Source organism: Pseudoliparis swirei, chromosome 12 (genome assembly GCF_029220125.1).
Source record: "Pseudoliparis swirei isolate HS2019 ecotype Mariana Trench chromosome 12, NWPU_hadal_v1, whole genome shotgun sequence".
NCBI lineage: Eukaryota > Metazoa > Chordata > Actinopteri > Perciformes > Liparidae > Pseudoliparis > Pseudoliparis swirei.
This window is the reverse complement of record NC_079399.1, coordinates 15,369,179-15,381,270: the sequence shown is the minus strand read 5'-3', so window position 1 is coordinate 15,381,270 and position 12,092 is coordinate 15,369,179. Positions and strand designations below refer to the sequence as shown.

Here is a 12,092-nt window from a genome sequence, read left to right as displayed (position 1 = left end):
ACTATTCTTGTCCAGCCATAATAAGTAACTCACTTCACTCACTTTTGACTTCTTCTAAAAGTGCTGTACTCTTCTTATTGTTCCTTTGTTCCCGTGTTACGGGGCGTTGCCCTGTGTCTAGCTCCCTCCACAATGTCCACCGTCAACAGAATCCTCACACTGAATCCCTGTAACACGACACTATTATGTCTGGATTTGGGAACACAAAATCCCACCCTTGACTTTGTTGTGGTCCTCGGAGGGGGAAACACTGAAACTGGAGAAACGGGAGAGAGAAGAGGTGGGATGAAGAGGGGGACCTGGAGGTGGGAAGAGGAGGAGGAGGAGCAGGAGGCCAAGAGGGGAGAGAGGGGGAATAACAAGAACATGAGAAGGGGGAGGGTTTGATAAACGTCGTGTTGCTTTGTTTAGGCTCGCGGGCCATAAATTCCAAGGAAAAGTAGGGAAGAGGGGAATGAGGTGAAATAACAGTTAGGAGACACTTGAAGGCGAGGAAAGGAGGGAGTCGTACTTGGATGTGTTTTACAAAAAAGGGAGACGAGGAGAGAAGAACTGACTGAACTGACTGACTTTGCTCGGCTCCACCAGTCACGGTGGAGTCTGCCCAGTATCAACATCACTGGGGAGTTGAGTTTGTGCGTGTGCGCGTGTTGCACTGGTGAGTATCAACATACTGTTTTTTGTTTTATACTTTCACAATAAGTCTCCTCCACTGCTACCTCCCAACGAAAAGCTCACATGTCCTATTTTGGCGTTCTCCTTGGTTCCCATGATGCTCTGCAGCGGTGAGTCCGTTGGTAAATCCCCTGCACTGACTCACTGTTTGCACCATTCAAAAACATGTATTCAGTGCCGCTCCCTGAAAAACAAGTGGCTTGAGGAACTACGGCCTCAGTGGCTGTCCTGACCATGAACACAATAATAGCCGTGGAACATTTTTTGTTTAGTTCCAGAAAGCATTGGAAAAACATCTGAACTGCTGAATGTTTGGAGGTATGAAGTTAACCTGTTCCCTCTGTCAGTGAAGCTGTTGTTGGTGCTGCATATTTTAATTTAGGCCAGTAGCATTCTACGATGTTTACACATTATGTGTAACCCCCCCCTGAGACGCATGCTTTCCAGTCGGCCCATTCAAGACTACCAGGACTTAATACTTTTGTGAAAGGCTTTAATATGGATCGAATTGGATTTAATTCCTGTGTGTTAATTGCATGATATGAGGCTCAGTTTCCATCCTCAGTCTCCACTTTGCATATACGCCTGAATATAACAACATTTTAGGTTAACCCTACCAAGTAGCCACTGGTTATTAAAAGTGCAGCAGAGCAAAGTAAAAACTAAAAAGTAACGCTCCCGTTTCATGGCACGATTCAAGTTGAATCGGTCAACTGGAAGTCGTTGGAGAGGGTGGATTCAAAGGTCTGGACCCAGGTCTGGAGAAGGTGGATTCAAAGGTCTGGACCCAGGTCTGGAGAGGGTGGATTCAAAGGTCTGGACCTAGATCTGGAGAGGGTGGATTCAAAGGTCTGGACCCAGGTCTGGAGAGGGTGGATTCAAAGGTCTGGACCCAGGTCTGGAGAGGGTGGATTCAAAGGTCTGGACCCAGGTCTGGAGAGGGTGGATTCAAAGGTCTGGACCTAGATCTGGAGAGGGTGGATCCAAGGGTCTGGACCCAGGTCAGTATTGGCTATGGCGATTTGCCCTCCAAGTGCGACTCCAATAGAAGTGTTGGAGTTTAATATCTACTGTCCTTGCTCTGTGCACAATGGCATTCGAGAGTTAGCTAAAGATGAAACTTTGGCCCCCAAAGATATTTAATTTGAAATGCCATAAAATAATTCTCACATTTGTGAATCAGGAACCAGCTAATCTTTCGATGAATAACTTCAAGTTACTCGATGATCAAATTTGTTTTATTAATTTGTAATCAAATATTTCATCACCTTGTCGTCTAGTTTGTCCTTGGGCTCACAAACTAAACCAAATAAGTGGAAAATGAAACATGATTGGGGAAGATACTCATGTATGATCGCAGACATTAAAAGGTAAATGTACTTCATACTTTAATGCTATTTAAAATAAAAATGTTCTTATATTTTAATCATAAAAATAAGTCTTGTTTTGGAGACAATCAAGACATCATGAATCAATATATTGTACGCTGTGTTTATGGTCAACCTGTAGGACCTGTTGGTATGAATTCATCACAGACGGCGTGTTTCAGAGAAGCTGCAGACGACCAACCAGGAAACTGACAGACAGATGTTCAACATGTAAATGTCTGTCTGCTGGAGTGATTGACCGTAGGTGCGTATACACGCGCAGGCAAAGGCTGTCAGGCTGACCTGTCGTCTGCAGACAGGACGGACACTCACACACCCGCTGGCTCGCAGACAGACAGTCCCAACGACAGATTAGGATGGCAGACAGACAGATAAAAACTATGTGTCACATCATTTAGAGGAAAAAGATAGCTCCGGAATATCTGCTCGAAGATTTAAATCTCCGCTTAGAGGACCAGCATCGTGGTGATGTGAAGATACATGGCGGGGATGGAGATGATAATCTTAATGGACTGGTCATCTGTGAGCCTCTGATCACACACACACACACACACACATAAACACACACTTACAGGGGGTTTACAGATTGCCAAGGCTTCTTGAAATGAGCTTAAATTAAAGAGCAGCAGCATAATAGATGAGCGGAGTAAGAAGAACATAAACATCCTATCTATCTTAGATACCAGGATGTACATGCTCGGCTGCTGTGAGGACTGGAGCAATGTCCCTGATTTTATCATTGAACTCCACACAGATCAGGAATTAGACTTGATATGGTGTACTGCAGTGTGTGTGTGTGTGTGTGTGTGTGTGTGTGTGTGTGTGTGTGTAAAGCTTCCTGACAGACGTCATCTTAACTGAACTAATGGCAACCACTTCAGCCACTGCCTTTAGCTACATACACACACACACACACACACACACACACACACAAGCACAAGAGCCCTTTGGCCATGTCTGTAAAGCCAGTCCACCTGAAGGTTAACATGAAGAGGCTCATTTCTTCACTCACACACACACACACACACACACACATACAGACCCTTATTTGGGGGTATTTTGTCATGTGTTATGTCGTTCATAGAGGAGGACAAGAGAGGGGTAAGAAAGAAATGTACCGATTGAAGCAAAGACGCTTGAAGAAAATTACAGAACTGGCTTTAAGTTTGATTGTGTGTCGTAAATATGCAGCCAAACAAGCAGATCAATTTCAAATGACCTGCATAAACATATCCGTTAAATCATTAAACCCTTATGAATTTCTACCTCATCAACAAACCATCAGGTAAAAACTGCGTTGAGTCAAGTGTAATCTAGTGAGATTAGTGAGAGCAGATGTAGAACCTGTCAAATCCCGTTTCAAGAACGTGTCCTGCTTAATATGAACTGACAGTATTTCTGCCTCGCGAGGCTTTCATTAGGTTTCTATTATTTTTTATTAAATAATTTGTGTTTTGGAGCGTAGCGCTCCAAATTATGTGTTTGAATCGCACACGCATACAAAATAGAAATGTACAAAATAAATCAAAGCGTATGTTTTAGTTTTTGAGGATTAACCAGAATGTAACCTTTGCTGTGGATTTATTGCTTTCATTCTGTCACAGCAAAGCCTTGTGGGATACCAAACTCCACAGTTTCACAGGGATCTTCTCTGTAAGACTCTGCAGTGCGAAGGGACTGCGCAGTATTTTTACTAACCTGTCACTTTCACAACAAAAATTCAACTCGCTCATTAACAACCATCCGCTGGGAGTGTGTACGTGGGAAAGTGAGAACGGCAGAGGGGGCGGGGAAGATGGAGGACACGTGTGAGACAGCGTGAGTGGATGTGTCGTTGCCGAAGTGGACAGTTGGGAGAAGAAGAGTCGGCGACTGCAGCAACAAAGTTACCGGGAGCTCTTTTATTAAAGACCGGGCTCAACCAAACAATCAGCACCTGGAAACTTCAAACCTCCCGACGGCTGTCTGACTACACAAAGGCAGACAGAGGCAGACGAACACGGCAGAGGAGACACGCACACAAATGGCACAGAGATTACCAGACAGACAGGTTGGCAGACCCACAAAGAGAGACGACTGCAAACCAGGACGAGAGCACTTCAAGGATGGCATTGATTAAAAGCAAGTGTGTCATTGTAGAAATTATTCCCAGGGAGCAAATAGCTGTAAACAAACATCTAAGAAGCACTGGAACCATGTTGACATTTCATCAAATGGTTCCAGCCAGATTTAAATAGTTTCGTGGACCTACTGAACATTGTCATACATTATAATTATCGCTGCACACTGCACTTTAATACCGGCTATTACAGTGTTAGTAATACTCCACGTTGAACAATGAGCATTAAGTCCAAATGGGATGGTTGGTGGAGGCGCGGGAGGTGAAAGGCGGGATGATTGTGAATGAGACAACAATGAGATCTCTTCTACACATTGACGAGGGAACATGAAGTGAAGACTGTGACGTGACGACTATGACAAGTACGACGGTGATGGAGGTGCCGATGACGGATGAAGCTCAGCTCTTGGCTGGCCACTCGTGACTCACCCTTCTCAGCGCGCCCCATGTGTGCTGGGTCCAACGGAAGCAAAGCAGAGAATAATGAGACATCATTAGATTGGATCGCATGCACAGGTGTATAGTCGAATACACAAGAACATAAAGCTGTGTCCTGTTAGTAATAGCATATATCTAAAGGCAGGAACTACCACTTCCTCGTTGGAGGGCGGCAACTAAAAATGACTATATTCACCAAGACCGAAATATTATCAGTTTAACATAAAAAACTGAGAAAATAAGTAAATCCTCACAATTGCGTAGCTGGAACTAAATAGTGTGTGGCACGTTGACGGAAAAACATATTTTAATTAATTATTTTTATGTTGATTTATTAATGTTACATCAACATTCTTATCTCCACTGTTATGCTTTCATATAGAGAGGTTATTGGGCATCAATAAGAAATGTTGGTACCAACTTAATTTTATCCACAGAAACAAGTTAAAAACAGCCAACCCCAGAGCATCACACTGGCTCCTTCTACCAAAAGCCAATGGGATATAACCAATGGCTTTTGTATTATTGCAGAAAATAAAAGGGCTTGTATCAATGCATATTGTCGTGAAATATTGCCTAAATTGCCTCAGTTTGATTGATGGTTGTACGTTAAGGGATATTGTCGTAGTTATGGCAACTACGCACATAGCTATCACAAAACTAACCCCGCGTTGGGGCTCCAGTAGCTGCGTAGACACCATGTGGGGACCAGAAGAACTGCGAGGGATCAGCTGGTGTTTTCTCCTACACATTACAGATGCTGATCAAACTTGTTGAAAGTGAAGACAACAACAACGAAGTTGAAGAAAGACTCAAGAGTATGTCAAAACATATGACCTATGAAGTATAAATAACAAATCCATGTTGCATGTACACATTCTGCTCAGCAGAAGCAACCAAATGTACCGACAGCTTTCAAAATAATCAAAAATGAAGGCACACATCTGTATACTAGAGGACTCTGTGGACTCACGAACTCTGACCTGAAGCCAACAGATGCCCGACCTCTACCTTCACCCTTCACCTCATGGTAACCCTAAAAACAGGCATTTTCCCAAGCCTGTCGTCACCTGCCACTTTCCATCAATCTCTCACACACACACCAACAGACTACATTTTAAACATCTTTATCACCACATAAGACAACTGGTACTGATGCTGCTCACATCTGTGTGAGGGAGAGACTGTGTGTGTGAGTGTGTGTGTGTACTGTAATTAATCAACTGAGAGTGTTGATTACTTAATCTGTCATTAGCCAGCCATGTGTGTAAGTGTGTGTCTGTGAGGCAGCGGGGTGTTACTCGGCCCTCTTGTACCGACAGCTGTGACCAGAGCCAAACAGGGCAGAGCGGAGATGGATGATACCGGACTAATACCATCATTCATCAGGGATGTGATATTTCAGGGATTGGGACGTGTTTTGGACGCACTGCCTCCTTCACTTCCAATGAGACTTTCACACTTTCTTGGTTTCATTTCCTGCTCGCTGACTGATGATTTACACCAATCACGTAACAGCGTCTACAGGACCATAATATGAGCTACATTTACAGCAACCTTTTTTCATGTTCATATTTTTTTAAATTGTGAATAAATTGCCTGAATGGAAAAAACAGAAACTAATGACGAGACGTTGAAATGTTGAGTCATCGGCTTGCCTGGGGGGACAGAAGAGAGGACACAGATGAGGCTGAAGGTAACAGACTGTTGTGATACACCTCGATGTTGCAGTACCTGCTTCTTCCACTGAAGACCATGTGTCTGTGGCAGGCTGCTTCTCTCTGTGCCTCCCCTCCTCAAGAGCCCCAACAAATAAGGAATAAAAAGAGTGGATTTGTATACGAGCCCAACTCGATGGAGGTCCTTGTTCTCCTCTTTCTACCATCGTGGCTGTTAAACAGCACACGTCACATGAGCATCCGAAGCCATAAAGTGATCCAACAATTTGTTGATTCATCAATTTGTTGGGCAGCTATTTTTTTATTTTACTTATTTATTTCAAGCAACAACTCAAATATTCTGGTTTCAGTTTCTCAAATGTGATGATTTGCTACTTTTCTCTGGTTGATCATTTTTAAGTGGATCTCTTTGACAAAGATTTCCCCTTGGGCTTTAAGAAATTGTGACAGACTTGTTTTACCATAATCTCACAATTATGGATGGTTGTGCGGTTTATTAGGGCTGCTGTCCTCAACCGGTGAAATTATCATTCGACTAACAACTAAATGCGTAAAGAACTAAGACATACAATGTTGTCGACTACTTGATTCGTTGATTGAATAAACAGATTTGTAAAACGAGTTTCTCCACAAAGATTCACAGAAATGGCCAAGTAGTTGACCAATCCCCTGATGGAGGGCCGCCCTACTGGGGATATTCTGAAGTCATCATTTAATGCACACACTGTAAAAAAAGGAAAAAAAGAAAACAATGGCAATGTAAACAATGCCAATCGCAGTTTCACGAGATTACGTCTGAAAAGTGCATGTTTTTTAAATACCTAAAGATATTCAGTTTACAAATCACTGCAATGAAGAGGAATCAACTCTTTTTTGTTGTATTGTCTGACATTTTCGTTTGAAAAAAGGCTGATATGTTTTCTGTAGATTGAGTAACTGGGTAATTAACGGTCATTTAAGGGCGACGAAGGCAAGTAAACGAACAAACGATGACAAACCATGATGTCTCAGAGCTCTGGTTCTTTGTTAATATTGGATATTTATATATGAGTCATCACCATAAAGATGTTTGCCAAAACCGCACGAAACCGTCACAACCTGTTTTCTCATGAGTACCAAAGCGTCCTCTTGTAGCGCACAGGGCTCAGCATGGTGTGAGGAATCCGAATCATATGTGTCAATCATGTCATGTTCTCACTTTCCCTCATTCCTTACCCGACAACAAGAGGCCACAGGTTGAGGTCGCTCATCAGTTTTCAACACAAACCTTAAAATGCATACACACACACACACACACAGTCTAATGAGGGATTAGCGAATGAATTCTCTCAACAGATTAATTACATTTACACACACACACACACTCATGCTTGTGTGCGCACAGACTTCATCCCCAAACGACTGAAGATATGAGCCAGTACTTTCAAAGAGATGTTTTTTAAATATATATAGCAGTAAATTGAAATCTGTAGAAACAGACAAGGCTCTGGGCAAAGTGGCGTTTGATTTGAAGAGAAGACATTCAGATGGATCTGAAAGACAGGGGACTGAAGCATTGCTGAGAAAGAGAACATTTTAAAAAGGCATTCTTTGATTTGGTGCCATTTCACATGGCCCGAGTAGAAGGAGAAGGCTATTTCACGTGAACCTGAATGAGAAGCAAACATTTCACATGCTCATCTTTGTTCCACTGTACTCCGGAGGGCTTAAAAGCATCGTCCTCCCTCTTTCTCTTTAAGTGACAGCAACACACATGAGTTGACACACACACACACATTTGCTCAACAGACACACACAGACACACACTCCCTCCTGCCGTTTTCACAGTCTCTTGAGTGGAGAAGAAGCCCACGGCCAAAAAACCAATGGTTGCATTTCTTGTTTTTTTACCCCCTCCTCCTCTCCTCTTTTCACGATCAGTCTCTTTCTCTCGTCCTTCTGGGGGGAAAACACACCATTTTTTTCCAGCTTCCAAATGAAGCCAAAAAGTAATTAGAATCAAACCAACTTGGTTCTAATGTTCAAAATACTAAAATAATTTACAATTATAATTATAATTCAGCTCAGTTTTGGTGTTCAGCAGCAGCGACAGCCTTCTAGTTCGTCTGGAGACACTAATGGAAAACAATTATTTCACTTCATTAAGATTAAAGACGCCTGGAATCTGTGTCACAGCTCGATCAGAGAGGAGACGGATTTAGAAAGTTGTCAAATTAACATAAACTCAGTTACACCCGTTCCCATTTATTACACTGGCTTTGTAAGCGATAGGCCAAAACAAAACAGCGTGATAAGGAGAGACAAGAGAGAGGCAGATTTAAATTAATGCCAGAATTTATAGTTTGACTTTCTAAATGGGAAACTGGAAGATAAAGCAGGAAAGGGGACCGATCTAGAGAAGAATCATCTCAACACAAACTCGGAGACTTTGTTAAAATGTGACGGCTGTTTTTAATCTGTGCCACTGATTTTCTCGCCCATGTCTGCGATTTCAGAGCAGCGGCACGACACACACATCTTTCATTATTGGCTTCTGATCTAATAATCACCACTTCTTCTCAGTGACAGTTCCCACCGACTGCAGCCCATTAACCCTTTCAGCCTCGCCCGTTTTAACATTTCACTAAAGTGATCAAATAAAAGTGCTGTCAGTGATGGAAACGGCGGATAAATCGTGCATGCATTCTGCACCCTGTGATGAATCTATGTGGTCTTCTTTAACAATTAGGATTCACAGCGTAAACAGAGGATGGGGCGGCAATAACCCTTTCATCCCTGAAAATCAGGCCCTTTCATTGCAATCAAAACCATCATTCTCCTGCATCTGATTTCCCTAAATTACCACTGTTGCTCGCTTTTATTCCCGAAACATATACTTGTTGACACATTTTCATTCTGCAACACAACAACACTCACTGCAACTTCTCTTCCCCCAACCCCCTTCCCACACTCCTGATAGCCCACCTCCACTCTCTGTAAAGCAGCATCGAGTCACTGGTATTTACTTGCAAATTAACAGCACTTAAATTTCCAGAGGCCTCAAAGAAATTCCACACAGTCGTTACCCAGAGGGCCAAATGGCCACAAGGGAGGGAGGGAGGGAGAGAGAGAGAGAGAGAGAGGGGGAGGTTTGGGAGGGGGGGGTAATAAAACGTTCACAGATGAAGGGGTAATTAATGTGTAATTTCTATGCAGAGCATTAACGAGTCCAAGCGAATACTGAGGCAATAAAAAACGACGTGTTTTTACTATTTCTGGCTATTTCCCTTCACTGGAGTGTGTCCTTTATTTTAGTCCGATCATGTTTTAGTATGATTTTGGAGGTGAGCTTTCCCACAGCTGTGTGTGTCTCTGCTACTCTCTTTCGTGCGTGTGTGTGTGTGCGTGCGTGCGTGCGTGCGTGCGTGTGTGTGTGTGTGTGTGTGCGCGTGCGTGCGTGCGTGTGTGTGTTGGAGTTCAGAGACGAACAACTGGTGAATGCGTAAATAAACGCAGACCGAGACTCAGGTCGAGTTTCCTGCGCGGACACCGAGAGCTGCCGACGATGTATTCGGACTTCGTTTTCTCCGCGGACGAGCAGTCCTGCCCGAGGAACACACCTCTTTCCCTTCTGGAGTTCATTTAGGAGACTTGTGCATCTGGCGTCGTCCCGCAGCGCTGCACGCAGCACATTGTTTGGGGTTATTTCCCCTCTCTCCGCGGAGTGCCGACGGGTTTATGCAGGTTTATGCAGGGACACTTTGCGATGCGGGTTCCCGGCTAAAAACTAAAGTCCAGCAGAAAAGGTCCCCATGCATCCACGGATAGGATACTTATAGTTTATTATAGTTTAATAGCACGTTAGTTTCATTTATCCGACTAAAGCACACGGTTGCATGTAGTTTTGACTCTTCGTTTTTGGAGTTTAAGTCCTCATTGCTGACAGCCATTACAAAAAGAGAAATAGCATCTAACATTATTTATCTTCACAGATTCAATGTGTATAAAAGATCAAACTGCTGTATTCAGAATTAAATAATACTCCTATTATTTTCTCTCCTGAAGTTAAATAACGCGAAAAGAAAATCCATGGCATCAAACAGGCGGATCGGCGTACCGGGGCGATTTCCCCACCACCATTAGGTCTTATTGCATTCAGAGAGAAATAAAGTTGGAGCAGAAGAGGATCATTTGGTTTGCAGAGAGCTAGGAGCTCACGGCACGTGCGGACCGAGTCGACCCGGACAAAAGAGCCACAGTCCGCCTTCGGAGACTTCAAAGACGCCCCAGACTACAGAGGGAGGCACGGACCGGACCGCCGTGGAAACATGCGCGTTAAGTCACCGCCGGGACACGGGCTGTGGTGGTGCGGTCATGAGAAGAGGAGCTCAGTGGGCACCGGAACTTTTTTTCCTCCATTCCCGCGAGGCGGCACCGTGGCTATACCTGCCGTTAACCGGTGACCCCCCCCCTCGCCAATGCACAAGCTGTAGCCTACATATCGTAACCCGGTTTGTTTTTTGGTGCTCAAATCAGACCACTTTTTTTACAGGAAGTCCGGAGACACAATAAGATCCCAAAGACAAATATTGTGAATTCGTTTGAAACCTTCAAGTTAAGAGTTCGCAAAACAAACTATCCGGAGACCGAGCCACTTGGCAAACAGATTCAAACAAGAGCCGCGCCCGTCTCGAATGAGCTTAAATATCCGACGACTTGCATGCACGAAATATATGTTTTCCCCGCATTAAATAATAATAATAATAACACTCCACGAAGCCTGCATGTCTCGCTTCGAGTTTATTTGGGGGGGCGAAACAGCCACAACGCGTTAAAACAGGCACGACGGCACATTCTCAACACGGAGCTGAACTTTTCTACTGCACCTAAACACACCTGTCAAGAGATTCATACGCTTACACGGGTGGACTTAACGAGAAAAAATAGTCCAAACTTTCCAAACCGAAAACCCCCAGAACTATCTATTATCCCGGAGTTCGTCCTTACCTGTCGGTATCTGTCCGGAGGCGTAACCGGCCGCAGAAAAGAGAACCAGGAGTCCCGGGAATACGGGGAAAAGTGTATCCATGTTTTTCAAACGTGGCCGTGTTTGAGTCTGTAACAGTTTCCCCCCCGGAAAAGTTTTTCTCCTGCGAGTTCTCTCCCTCTTCTCCTCCCTCTTCAGTCTTCTTTATTTATATTTGTCATGAGTTATTATTCCTCCGGTTGTTGCGGATTCAGCCGCTCCAATCTCTCGTTACTCCGGTTTCTCTCTTTTCGCTTCCTATGGGCACTCGCGGACACTACACTTTGTTTCACGCGGAGTGAGAGAGAGAGAGAGAGAGAGAGCGCGAGCCCGCGAGCGAGAGAGAGAGAGAGAGAGAGCGAGTGAGCGCAGCAGAGACAGTGCTTGACGTCACGAGGCATGAGTCAATTGGTGAGAAATTACAATGTATCAAAACTTGTATTTCTTGTTGTGTTGCAATGTTTATTATTTCAATGGTGTCGTTGTTTGAATTATTGTGTCACTTTTATTTCATTATGTATCACATTAATATTGAATTCATTCATTGTTTTCATAAATTGCACATATATGTAATCACAACCTCAATTTAAGGATTGACAGTAAACAAACTTATTTATTGTATTGTTCTCACCATTACCGTTCAATTGTTGAACTATATCTCCTATGTTCATGTATATTCACTCGATGGTGGTCGTACTTTACTGAAGGAACTTGCTCTTAACTTGAGTACTCCCATTTCATGCCAGTCTTTGACCTTATATATTTAACATTTTACTCCTGTACATTTA

The 12,092-nt window shown here is 43.6% G+C and overlaps 1 protein-coding gene across 21 annotated transcripts in view; it reads right to left on the bottom strand.

Annotated features, from left to right (window-relative positions):
- ptprk (protein tyrosine phosphatase receptor type K) overlaps nt 1–11,570 on the bottom strand; it is a 106,956-nt gene extending 95,386 nt beyond the window's left edge. For 20 of the 21 annotated variants that reach the window (XM_056427725.1, XM_056427727.1, XM_056427732.1 and 17 more), the window contains exons 1-2: nt 11,286–11,570; nt 4,612–4,635 (exon numbers count right to left, since the gene is read on the bottom strand). In XM_056427725.1, the coding sequence (XP_056283700.1) occupies nt 4,612–4,635; nt 11,286–11,367 (106 nt within the window). In that variant the 5' untranslated portion in view covers nt 11,368–11,570. The remainder of the gene's footprint in view (nt 1–4,611; nt 4,636–11,285) is intronic. The other variant, XM_056427729.1, reaches the window with a different exon arrangement.
- Between the last annotated feature and the right edge of the window lie 522 nt (nt 11,571–12,092).